Source organism: Dasypus novemcinctus, chromosome 3, assembly GCF_030445035.2.
Source record: "Dasypus novemcinctus isolate mDasNov1 chromosome 3, mDasNov1.1.hap2, whole genome shotgun sequence".
In the NCBI taxonomy this organism is placed as follows: domain Eukaryota; kingdom Metazoa; phylum Chordata; class Mammalia; order Cingulata; family Dasypodidae; genus Dasypus; species Dasypus novemcinctus.
The window spans coordinates 145,451,540-145,465,157 of NC_080675.1; the positions used below are offsets into that span (position 1 = coordinate 145,451,540).

At 37.3% G+C, this 13,618-nt stretch overlaps 1 protein-coding gene across 2 annotated transcripts in view; it reads right to left on the reverse strand.

Moving 5' to 3' along the window:
- Positions 1-9,648: 9,648 nt before the first annotated feature.
- UACA (uveal autoantigen with coiled-coil domains and ankyrin repeats) overlaps positions 9,649-13,618 on the reverse strand; it is a 138,505-nt gene continuing 134,535 nt past the window's right edge. For both annotated transcript variants that reach the window (XM_058294426.2, XM_058294427.2), the window contains exon 19: positions 9,649-11,292. In XM_058294426.2, coding sequence (XP_058150409.1) covers positions 11,221-11,292 — 72 coding nt within the window. In that variant the 3' untranslated portion in view covers positions 9,649-11,220. The remainder of the gene's footprint in view (positions 11,293-13,618) is intronic.

A 13,618-nucleotide genomic window follows, 5' to 3' on the forward strand; every position in this document is an offset into this window, starting at 1 on the left:
GTTCAAGCCAGCAAGTCTGCAGCACTTTGTTACCCCAAATCCATTCATCTCTTCTTCCACACTGAGTCATTTCAGGATTTCCTCAAGCCTTGAGCTTTGGAAGTCTGTGCTAGTTTTCCCAGCTTGGGCCCTGGCTTTTCCTGCTGACCACCATAGTCAAGGCATAAATTGGGTAGAGCAAGCTCTTGAATACACCCAGATCCAAACATAGAAGAGAAAGGGTTGATACTATTTTCATTGTAAAATGAAAACAAAAGGCTCCTTTCCTCATTCATGTTCTAGAAGTGCTGTCCTCTGGATTAGAGAAGTGGTCCAGGGGAAAATATAGACTCAGTCTTCTCTTCACGCTTTAGGAAGCTCAAAGTCAACTTTGTAGCCCAAATTTAGTCACGATATGAGGAGTTTAACCTCTAGCTTTATTTTAATCCCCTAATTTCCAAGTCTAACTATTTTTACCTTGTCTTCTACATTTTCATAAGACATTGCTTATTTTTCTTCTTTACTTTGAAGTAAGTACAGTTACAGGAAGTAGCAGTTGTAAAGTTAATACAGAGAGGTCCCATGTTCCCTCACCCAGTTTCCAGTTTCTCCCAATGGTAACATCTTACAAAATCATAGTACAATACACAAAACCAGGACACCGACATTGGTATAATGTAGATACATAATCCTATACTATTTTATCACTTGCAAATTCTTCTAGCCACCACTGTCCTCAAGATACAGAATTATCTCATAATCACAAAGATTTCCTTAATGCTACCCCGTAGTCACACCCACTCCCCTTCCCCCTCCATCCCTAACCCCTGGCAAGCACTAATCTCTTTTCCATCTTTATAATTTTGTCATTTTGAGAAAGTCCTATAAGTAGATACATATAGTGTGTGAAAGGTGAATATTTTTTTTGCAGTACCTTTATTTTTTCACTCATCTCTTTTTCTTTAGATTATTTTCATTCACTACTTTCATCCATAAAGTCACTAATACAGGCAGAAGATTCTGGACTGGACCTGCCACTGCTGGAGAGATTCAAAGTTGTTCTAAGACCACCCCTTGCTTATAATTTGGTATAGGAGATAAAAACCCCAGGATAGTAACATTATGTGCTAAGTACTTCATTATGTTTTTTATACACATATCATATCACTTAGCACATCATTATGGGCTAAGTGATAAAGCAGATAACAGCATCTTTGCTCCCTGTAGTAAGCTGCATAACTTTGGTCCCCAAAATACATCCAGATCCTAATCCCCAGAGCCTGTTAATACTACCTCATAAGCAGATGTGAAATTAAGTCAAGGATCTTGAGGTGGGGAGATTATCCTGGATTATCTGGGTGGGCCCTAAGTGTCCTTAGAAGAATGAGTTAGAGGGAGAATTTGAGAATATGACTAGAGAAAGCCAAGACGGGAGTGATGTAGCCACAAACCAAGGAGTGTCAGCAGCCCCCCAGAGCTGGAGGAGGTCAAGAACCGATATTCCCCTAGTGCTTCTGCAGAGAGGATGGCCTGGCCAACACCTTGATTTTAACCCAGCAACACCAGTCTCCAGAATTATGAGAGAATAAATTTCTGTTGTTGTAAGCCACCAAGTTTCAGGTAATTTGTTACAGCGGTCATGAGAAACTAATACACTCCTTAACAACTAGTACATGCCCTTCTGACACGTAGCAGTCACTTAAGGAATGTTTTATGTATTTCAGCAAATTCAGAGTAAAAGAGGAAACTCTTCCACAAGGGAATTCCTGGAAGGCGTCATGAAGGAAGATTTGTTTCTTGAAGAATTAGATGAATTACGATAGAATGGAGTGAGAGGCCATTTCAAGGAGTTAGAAAAAGATGGACAAAGTAAGGAGGCTGGAAAAGCTGCAGACTAGGAGAACAATGGCATTGGCCCAGTCTAGTTGGGACAGGAAAAGGTCCTTATCAGGGAAAAGTGGGAGAAGGACTGAAGTACAAATGCGCTGGCTCCCTCATTACTCACTCCATGCTTAGGTTTTCATTGGCATTCCTCCAATGCACCAAATCCTATCCATGTGGGAAACTTTTACAGACTGTTCTTCTAAGACTTGAGCATAAGTAGTGGTGTTCTGTGGTGTGCTATAGAAATTCTATCCCAAGTGGTCCACTTGGGTCCCTTTCCAGAAAGCTATTTGGAGCCTAGAAGGATAGAGAGAAACTTTCCCTCCTCCAAGAAATGGCTAGGGAATTACTGACCGACTGTTTATCCTTGTTCTAGTTACCATTCTGTGTTAGTCCTACTCACAAAGTACATTCATCACCTTGATATGGATGTGGTAATTCGCACAGCAAATCTGTTTCCAAGGGCTCTCATAGGCACTTCACTCCCAGCATCCCTGAAGAAAAGTACAGTCAACTCTTTTAACCAGGTTTCTGCTCAGGCTCTGTTAATGAGCACACCAGCAGAACTACAACATAATTATAATTAGGGTTTATGATCTTGCTGATAGTCCTGAGAAACCATACATTTTTGACAGGCCTTGTAAATTCTGAAGGCAAAGCAAATTACATCCAATACAGTTGCTTACTTGTCAGAATTCTGCTTTAACCAGAACATCTCCTTCCCTGCCCACAGTAAAGGACAGTTTTCCCACAATGGCAATCTTCAACGGACAATGTCCAAAAAAATCCCTGCCTATTTACCAACTGCAGAAAGATTTGAAAAGTTGACAGCATATACAGATTTTGAAGTGGAGAAAAGAATGAAATGTGAAAAGATAGCTCCAGATATATACAGGAATTTAATATGTGCTCATGGTGGCATTATAAATCAGTGGGAAAATAAAGATGATTGAAGATTAAAAGAACAATTGAATTAAGCACTCTTACCCTCAGGCTCTTAAAACAAGAATAGGCAGCCTAGGACAAAAAAGAAAGTGGCCCCAGAAGCTTGTCCCATTGTTCTCCTCCAGGCTGGTCTTCCTGGAATGCTTGCATAAACTAGTATTGCAAAGGATAGATCCAAAGCATTAACAAGAATTCATCGGGGTGAATTCTCTTTCCCTTTTATCAGTCTGTGTTTACTAAAATTTTCTAAATTGAATATACTTTTGCTTCTGAAATAAGAAAAATAAAAGTTTATATCAGCCCAGGTTCTTAATTGCAAGCAACAGAAACTAATCGTGGATATTTTAAGTAAATAGGAGTTTTATTTAAAATATACTCAGAGATGTATTCACCAAGTGCAATGAATGTCTCATGATGATGGAGGAGGATGTTGTTATGGGGGGAGGAGAGGGTGAGGGAGGTGGGGAGTATATGGGGACCTCATATTTTTTTAATGTAACATTAAAAAAATAAAGACAAAAAAAAAAAAATGTACTCGAGGGAAGCAGATTTGACCCAACAGATAGGGCATCCACCTACCATATGGGAGGTCCAAGTTTCAAACCCACAGCCTCCTGACCGATGTGGTGAGCTGGTCCACGCACAGTGCTGATGCGTGCAAGGAGTGCCCTGCCATGCAGGGGTGTCCCCCGTGTAGGTGAGCCCCATGCACAAGGAGTGCACCCTGTAAGGAGAGCCACCCAGCATGAAAAAAGTGCAGCCTGCCCAGGAATGGTGCCGCACACAGGGAGAGCTGACACAGCAAGAAGAGACACAGATTCCAGGTGCCGCTGACAAGAATACAAGCAGACACAGAACACACAGCGAATGGACAGAGAGAGCAGACAACTGGGGGGCGGGGCAGGGGAGAGAAATAAATAAAAAATAAATCTTTAAATAAATAAATAAAAATTTAAAAAAATAATACAAACTTGATAGTTCACTGAATTATAGAGAAGGCAGAAAAATGGGCTTGGGCCTGAGCAGATAGAAATAAGCTTCCATATCATTTTTCAAAGCCTGTCTGGTATCCCATCAAGTATTGGATACTAATCTTTGGGCCACCTTTATCTCTGCACCAGGAACTTGGTCTTGGAGAAATCCTAACAGCCCCTGCCACCAGAACGTCCGTATCACCTCTGCTTCCTGTTGTTACTAGTCCGCCAGGTGGCGTCGAAGGCACAGTTAGCTGATGTACCTGAGTTGTGTGCCTGCATCCTAAGAGCAACTGTGCCAGGGAATAGCAAACATTTGGCGTTTTGAGCCTCTGTAGTGGATGGATTCCTCTTTATCTCATTAAGACCCAAGACAGAGAATTCCCTAAATGTAGAATGCTTGGTAGTGAAAAGAGCAATAATACTACATAATACATATTAAAAATATATATTTTTTAAAAATAAAAAATGTAGAAGGAGGGTAGGATCTATGAAAAGCAGTACTAGCTCAGGGGGATTGACTTGAAAGGAGTGGACATAATTCAGGGAGAGATTATGCCTCTATTTGGTAAAAATCATTTCCTCCTCTCCCCTTAAAATAAGAATATTTACCCTTCATTTTATTTTTCACTCCAAGATTCTCTACCAATTAATACGTTGTTGGGGGTTAAACATCCCTTTCTAAAATGAAAATTCACTTGCAATGGTTCATATGCTATCAATTATTTATAACTGGCAGGAATCAATTAGATCATACAGCATCTTAATTCCTGAGAAAGCTACCTGGAATCATATCTTTGGATGGAGATGAGGCAGATGAGAGGAAACAGGACACTTATCTCTTAGGGGACAAAGGCGACCAGGGAGAGGGAGTGGAAAATGGAAAGTTTAGGGTATGGTAGCACATGAGGCCTGAAAGGAAGGACGCAGGTAATGAAAAAAAGGAAAGCATAAAGGAAGAGAAAAATGTATCATAATAGAGACAGGCATCTCCTTCAGAACTGTGTTTGAAACATCTGTAGACCACTATTAAGGGTTGAATTCTCTCCCCCCCAAAAGACGTGTTCAAGTCCTAACCCCTGGTCCTATGAAAGTGATCTTATCTGGACTTTGAAGATGTGATTAGTTAAGATGAAGCCAAACTAGATTGGGGGGTGGGGGGGTGGGCTCTAATCCAATATGACTGGTGCTCTTATAAGAAGGGGATAATTGGACACAGATACAGGGGAGAGGGCAATGTGACAACTGAAGCAGAGAACACGAGGGATTGCAAGTCAGTCATCGCCTGAAGCCAAGAAAGAGGCATGCAACAGATCCTTCCCTATAGACTTCAGAGGGACCTTGATTTTGATCTTCGAGCCTCCAGATCTGTGCAGCAACAAATTTCTGTGGTGTTAAGCTCCCCAGCTGATGGTATGTTATTAGAGTAGTGCTAGGAAACTAAGACAGCCATGAATAAGGCAAGAGGAAAAAAACAAGCTTTTCCTTGTAGACCCAAAATGTGGACAATTATCACTGTGGTTCAGCCATCTCATAGGCTACAAATTATTCCAAAATAAAATGGTTATTAAAAAATAATTTCTTAAATGTCTTACTGAGTCCAGTGGAAGCACTTTTGAGGAAGGTATCTTTGTTTGCCTCACAGCATGTGTCCCCTAGGGCGAACATACTCCAGTTTGAGAAGCTTTAACTACTGACACTTTGGACCCGTAGGCAAAAAACTTGCCGGTTGCAGAAGCAGGAATAATTGTGCTCTTCCGAATGGATACTGTGTCTCATATATATGAAGTTCTCATTGCTGCATTGGCTACTAGCAAGTTCAGAGTCAAACTGAGGTCTGCTCCAGAAAAGTAAACAGGATATATTTTCTGGATCCCAACTGCTTCTTGTTTTCCTTTTCTTTTTGTACTTACCATTCCTTTTGTCCCCTCCCACATTAAGAAAAAATGTAGACCCTTTTGCGAGGCATCTTAAATCCTTCATGTAATGAGGTAGGGCAAAAATAATAAATATGCACATTGGCATTTGCTTGGGAGCCCAGAATGTAAATTCAAGGCACTAGTTTCTTATTCTGGTTAGACATCAGATCACAATTAAAAGTTCCTCAAATTCTCTGTTGTCCTGGTAACTGCTCTCTAGTTAGTAGAAAACATGGAGGGTGAGATTGCCCAAAAGGGGATGGAAGGAGAGCAACAGCTTATTAAGGAATTCTTTCTAATGCTTATAACCATGCAACAAGCTGTGCCAGAATTGGCAGCACAGAATTGGAGAAGAGCCCTCCTTCAGGTTATCCTAATTGCTGTGATAGATTTTGGGTTCTGCTGCCATTAAGTGGCTTGTACATTATAATAACAAGATTGGCTATGGCACACCAAAAATATTGACGATAAATAGTATTTTGGGTAATCACAGATTGCAAATCCTCTTAAGTACATTTGACTATAACAGATACATTTAAACTTAGATGAACAGTAGCTGGGAGAATTTTTTAAAGTGTCAATTGATGTGAATGAATAAAGATGGTTTTTTTCAAAGGAGCTATATTGCTTAGGGATTAAGGTCAACTAACTGGAACAATTCACTTAAAAAAAATCTCCAAGCTCAAGAGACTGCTCACATTTATTTGATTGAGGCAGATACCCTTTAATCCTTACTACTTGTACTGGTAGCCATGCAATGGTTCATCTCTCTCCATTTGTACAAGGAAGAGTGACTTTTAATTGTGTATAAATGAGACCTTGAAATTCCTGTAAGAAGGGAGAAAATGTCTGCAAGGCAGCTACAACAGAGAGTGGAAAATTTTTAAGTAGCAGTCATTTTTATTTAGCTTAACAGATTTTAGCAGAAGACTCTGAATATGAATCAGCTTCATTTTTAAATTCTGAAGAGAATTTCTGAAGCAGCCCATAAGGTGCCACTTTAGTCAGAAGCAATTAAAAGGAGCCTAGAATAGCAAGAAAGAAAATCACAAAATTTGTTTGGACATTGTAGGGAAAGAAGTTACAAATTATATTAACTTAATTCCCATATATGCCCTGAGTCTGCTTTTATACTCATGTAATAAAACTCTTGCCCAGTTTTTGGAGGTGGAAATGAGGCAGGAGGTATGGTGTAAATAGCAGGAAAGGTTTATATTAAATTAAGATATTGCTTGCCATGCTTTAACTCCAATAATATGTAAAGTGTGTCACAGGCACTTAATAAATAAGATCATCCAGACGTTCTCCCCATAAGCAACTGATTCTTCTCAAGAGTCAGATTCCAGTCCCTCCTTGAAAACTTGGGCATAACTAGAAAAAGTAGACACTTACTATAGATGTAACTTCTCTCTGGGTCTCTGTTTCTTTATGGTCCTTAAGGACCACTTAAGGAGGCATTTTCAAACTTAAATTCTTTACAATAAACAGAAACTTATGGATCCTAGAAATTATTAAAATGTGGTTTCCTGAAACGAAATATCAACAGAGGGGACCCAGCTTAGACTTTCTGCAGGCACCATTTTTAAAGTGGCCTTTACCATATTCTTCGGCCAGTAAGAAAGCTACTTAATGATGTATAAAACTAATTATTACAAAATCAGACTGAATCTGTATGGTAACTGTTCACAATGTGGAAAATCACACTTTCATGGCCTATTTTCTTTTAAAATGTATGCCCTTTTCCCATCCTTAATGTGCTCTGTATATGTAAAATAAAAATACTCTTCACAGCAGGACCTGGCTTAGAGGCCTTAAAATCCAATAAAAGAGTCCTGTAGTTTAATGGTCCTTAAATGCTCGACATCTTTTTCACTTAATGTAAAATCCATCTGATCTAATAGCTGTGACTGAATTATAGATATATCATTTTTTTTCTATTAAATGTTAATCTTCTGACTTGGCAGAGCAATAGAAGCTCTAAATTATTAAGAAGGCAATAACCTCTCTAAACTCTTTCCAGAATTCAGAATATTCCCAAGATTGCTATCCTGAAAAAAAATTGCAAACCTGCTTAAAACATAAAATAAAAATTGGGTCCATTAAGTGCAACAATTTGGTGCCAAATATCAATTATGAGGCACTGTTTTTATTGATGTCTCTTTCATTATTTCACTGAATGGAATCTAATACAAACACACACAACCACAGGGAAAGGGGAAGGAACCCTCACAATTCTTGGCTCTGTTTCATTTACATATGACAGTTTGGTAACCTTCATTTTTTGGTTGAATTCATTCATCGTTGATGTTTGTTCATGCAGGCATAAATAATGAAAATACCCTTTAATAAGTGATGTCACATTGCCAATTATGCTAAACATAAGCACTCTCCCTATCCAGAGAGTCGGGCTGGAATGCCATCTCTGATTTTTGTTTTTAATCTCTACATTCATGACTTGCTTGAGCAAGGGTCCACATATGCAGTAAGAAGCCATGCTAAGAAGCAGGTTAAAATTTACCTGCTTAAGCTGGTCTAAGTCTTGTTTCAAATAGCTAAGGCAAAAACATGGTAAAGAATTGAATTTCCAACAATATAGTGTCTGATCCTAAACTGGACATTATTGAATGAAATGAAGGCTGGAAAGATCTATACCATTTTCCATTTTGTGTACAACATATTCTGTAGTATAAACTCTGCCTTGGTTCACCTTTTGCTTTTTTCCTCTGTCTGAAAATTATTCATAAAATGTAATAATCAGGAGTTTAGACCTAGGTTCTTTTTTTTCCTTTTGCCAAACATGTGCAACTATATGCTTTGCATGGGCATCACAAGCCATTTTTCTTTCAATTCCTATTTTGGTGACAGAGGTACTGATGTCATTTTGTAGCACAGAACTTGCAAAAGAAAAAAAGATCACCACAAGGTTGCAGGATTCAGTGATGAGGAAGATTAAGGAGGTGGTAAGTAGTTTTCATCCACCATGGTGAAACAGATGTCAAGAGAAGCTTACAATCACTCTTTCTAATGTTTCCCACTACTATAAGCAGGCACTGATATATCTAGTCATCATGACCACCAAAAATTAATGTAAAACTCTTCCCTTTTCTACATTGACACAAGTGAGCCAAAGAACATGAACCATTCAGATAGGCAAGAAATATATGTGTGAGGCCCATTTGTAGGTCCTTCTTAGAGGACAGCTAGTAACACTGGGGGAAAAAAGTGCTTAAATAAAGCTGGAAGATTCTTAAAACAGCAATGAAGCAATGCATTTGGAATAACAGAAAATGATAAACTATATAAAATTTGGCTGAGGTCAAAAGATAAGATTTAAATAAAAAGCAAGCCATAAGAAAGACTAAACTAAATTCATCTGGAATTTTAGAACAATGGAGGTATAGTGATTATAGTCACTATAATATTAAAATTTAAGATGTTCATTGCATGAATATTTAATCTTATTTTAATAGATAATTTCTTGTAACACTGGCCCTCTGTCAAGATGAATGAGCTTTTCTGATGAAGTGAGAGTGATTATAAAAAAACTAAACAATGGAATAATAATAAAGCTTTCATCAAAGGAATGCACTACAGTAGGGTTTAGTGGTTCTTTCAAAGAGCACTCACAATATGTTAGCCAACAACACATCTCCTAGTTTCTCTGAAGAACAGCAGAGACCAGCAATGTCCACGATCTAAGTTCCACTCTTTTACTAACCAAAAAGCTTTAGTCTTTAATGTTTTAAGTGCACTCTCTACCCATGATATCAAATGGTGAGTGAAATGAAACAATGGGATTAATTCAAGGAGGTTAGTCTAGACAGCTAACTAAAAACGGATATCATCATCTTTACTTTGCACCCCATCACTCCCCAGTCCAAGTTCTCTAAAGACAGCAAATGGACTAGTTAATTTGCAAATTCTTTACAAGGAAGTTCAAAACAACATTTCACAGAAAACATTTTATTGGTAGTTGAAGACAAAATAAAATACACATTAAGATTCTCTTTTCACCCCTAATAAGGAAAATACAACACTGCAATTCAGTATTCAGTATAAAACTCTGCTCTATTCAAGAGCTTCAAAAGGTGTACCAAAAACTCATGAATCAGAACTCATGCAAAAGCACAGTATTAAATGTAATAAAGAAACCAAATATTGCCTATGTAAACTGTACATATTACCTAAGAAATTAAAAATAAATCCAATTATGACTTTTCACTGTTGTTTCTACACTGCAGAAACATGAGAGCTTATTCTTTGGTGGGAGAAGCTATTTCGATGCTCCTTTGTATCTGCTATTATGCAAAAATGGGGTAAAAAATCTGGTTTTAAGATGCTTGATTATTGCTAAATCACATTCCTGACTGAAAGTATTCATTGTTCAGTTTATTGGCTAACAGTCAAATCATAATTTTCTTTCTGAACAGTAAACAAAATATTAATATACAATAATAAGACAAACTTCCTTTAATGAGATATAGTTAGTAAAAATGGTTGGTTACATTATTTACTATAAACATGTCCAATTTTACTTTTCTGCTATCTATATTCTGAGAGTTTACTGTGTTACTTAACTTTTGTCTAAAATAAAATCAATACTCTAGTGCAAGAAAACTGCATTTCACATTATTAATTTCATTTGTGAAATTTTCCTATAAGAAACATTTGGAGGATGTATGTATAATGAGTGCTTGGTTACTATAGTAGCAAATGTCAAAGTAATTGCTAAAAAATGCCTAAAATTTTTGACACTTTGACAAATCTAGTATTCCATTTATCATAGCTTTTTAAATACTGTGGCAAGAAGAGTAACAAGTAAAAATTAAGATACTGTTGTGGAGATCATGAGGCAATTTCATTATAAATTCCTGATATATTCCACCCCTGCTGTTCTTCATCTAAATGTAATTTAGTACTGCAAACAATTTATGAAAAGAATTTTATTTTTAAAAAAGACATAACATTTACTTGTGTAAGAAGAAAAAAATCTGTACCTCCAAAAGAAGACAAAGGCACTTATTAAGTTACTTCAATAAAGATGCAACTTGGCCAGCCAAGTTACAATGCATTCCTCAAAACAACATTAAGTCTTGTGGATCTGACTGAGGATCTAAAAGGTCTTTCAAATCTTAGAAAAGTAGTCACCAACCAAATAAATTTCTCTGCAAGAAATCTTTATACAATTATTTCTGTCTAAAACCCTCTTCATATGGACCCACTCAGATGGCTCATGTTTTATTAGGGACTCAAAGGTTTAAAAGTATGTAGTCCATCCACGGTAGAGTGTTATGTTGTTTGCTAAACTGTAAAATTAACATATTTAGAATATAAGACTTGAACTGATAATGAAAAGCCCAGTAACATACTCATCTAATTTTTAAAAACCTATTGATAGAACAAAATACATTTTATTTTAATTTTATTAGCACAGTAAGGCCCGGCAAGGCCGTGAAGCTGCACACAGAACACCCAGCACCAACAGGATAAAGTGGACACTAGCTGGTTGGAGCTAAGTGCTAGCACACAAGCCCCTGCCGCATTTGTATGATCTGGAGTAAGGCCGCCTGCACATCTTCATCCATGTGACCCTTGAGGGAAAGAGGAAAGGGGAAAAAGTTTTATGCTACCTGCATTTACTGAAGAATTCTAAAGACAAATTCTTTGTAATAGGGTATAAGTGGTTGCAACTCACCAAATGCTAAATCCACACCATTATAATAATGAAAGGAATTATTGGAAAAGGGAGTTGAATTCTATCATGAAAATAAAGTCAGTTTAAAAGTAATGCACACTAGTTGCCCTCAACATCTACTATCAGAGAACAGATGGACAACTTCTCTCTCGCTCTTTTAATATTGGTCTCTGATGACAGAGGGAATATTACGTAATAAATGAGCAGAGCAGACTACAAGGAAACTTTATTTTTGCTCCTGCCAAGGATTTTTTTAATTTAGAAAAGTAATTTATGAAAAATATCCACATTTTTTAAACAAATAGGATTTTAAAATATATATTACTTTGAAACCTGTTTTATTCACTTATCTTTCCATAAAGTTACCTAATTATTTTAAATTACTATATAATAATCCACTGTATGGACGTATCACAATTTCTTTATCCATTCTCCTAATGATGGACATTAAGGGTATTCAATCATTATGAATAGATTCCTAGAGAAAAACTGTTGGGTCAAAAAGTGGGCTCAATTTTTAACTTTGCTAAATACTATAAAATTTTCCTCTATTGGGATAATAATAATTTATATTTCCACTGACAGAATACAAATGCCCATTTCCAACAACACTCCAGCCAACACTCCAGCCTAACACCTGTTTAGAATTTGTCAATCCCACAGGTAAAAAATGTTAATACCTTGTTAATTTGCATTCTTCCCTTACTGGTGAGGCTGTGCATCTTTTCACCTGCACATTAGCCATTTATATTTAAAAAGAAACATTTTAAACTTAAAAAGAAGATAAGAGATTGATTAAATGCAAGAAGTCAATATGGTAGGCTTACAAACCCCTTTGCCCACGACCCTTTTCATTATGGCTTGAGCACTTGTATAGGTTTCTGCACAATACTTCTAATAAATATATAAAGTTTTACTTCCGAAATCTGTTTGTATAGCAGCAGGATGATTAAATTTCAAACATTAGCCACAGTTTACTAAACTGAATTTCTTAACTTTACAATATCAGAAGGAAAGGCTATTTCAGATGTCTATTGCTTTTGTTATGATTCAATAGGAGTCAGTACAGAATAATTCAGAATTACAGAAGTGTACATTATTAAAGTTGAGAAGCTTGTTAGTTGACAGTATCTTTCAGGTAAGAGCTTGTCCAATACGAGATGTGGGTGAGTTCCCTGCCCTCTCGAATTATAGATTTTCTACTCTTTTCTACTAGTTACTCTCCTAAATTTCTTATTCTGCTGTCCATCCGTCTTCTCTAATAATTGGAATATACTTTCAAATCTTAGCTTATCTTCTATCTATTCAGAAGAGAGCAACCAAAGATACTTTCCTCTTTCACAACATTCATTCTTTTTCATTGGTTCCCCCTCCATCTCCTATAGAAAAGGCAAGCTTTCCGGTTTTAAGAACTTGATATCATAACATTTCTTTTTATTATTTTGCATAATTTTTAAAATGAGTTTTCCTTGAAGTATTCTCTCAACACCTATCTTCAACCTCCCCAAATTTTTAAAAATAGTATGGCCTGATATACCTTTTTTTAAAACATTTATTTGTTTCTCCCCCCTCCCCCCATTCCCCTTATTGTCTGCTCTCTATGTCCATTTGCTGTGTGTTCCTCCAAGTCTGCTTATACTCTCATTAGATGGCTCCAGGAACCAATCCTGGGACCTTCAGAGTGGGAGAGAGGCGATTACTCTCTTGTGCCACCTCAACCCCTGTTCTGCTACATCTTCTTATTTTCTCTTCTCTGCATCTCTTGTTGCATCATCTTGCTGTGCCAGCTCTCCACATGGTCTGGCACTCCGTGCGGGCCAGCTCGCCACATGGGTCAGCTTGCCCTTACCAGGAGGCCCTTATGGTAGAAGGAAGCCCAATTAGTTGAGCCACATCCATTTCCCCTGATATACTTTAAACCTTGAGATAATTCCTATTACAGCCATACCTCAGAGATATTGCAGGTTTGGTTCCAGACCACCACAATAAAGCAAATGTCACAATAAGACAAGTCACATGAATTCTTCCATTTCCCAGTGCATATAAAAGTTATATTTACACTATACTGTTAAGTGTGCAAGAGGATTATGTCTTAAAAAAAAACAATGTACATACCTTAATTTAAAAATACTTTATTGGGAAGCAGATGGCAGATGTAGCTCAACTGATAGAGCATCTGCCTACCATATGGGAGGTCCAGGGTTCAGCACCCAGGGCTTCCT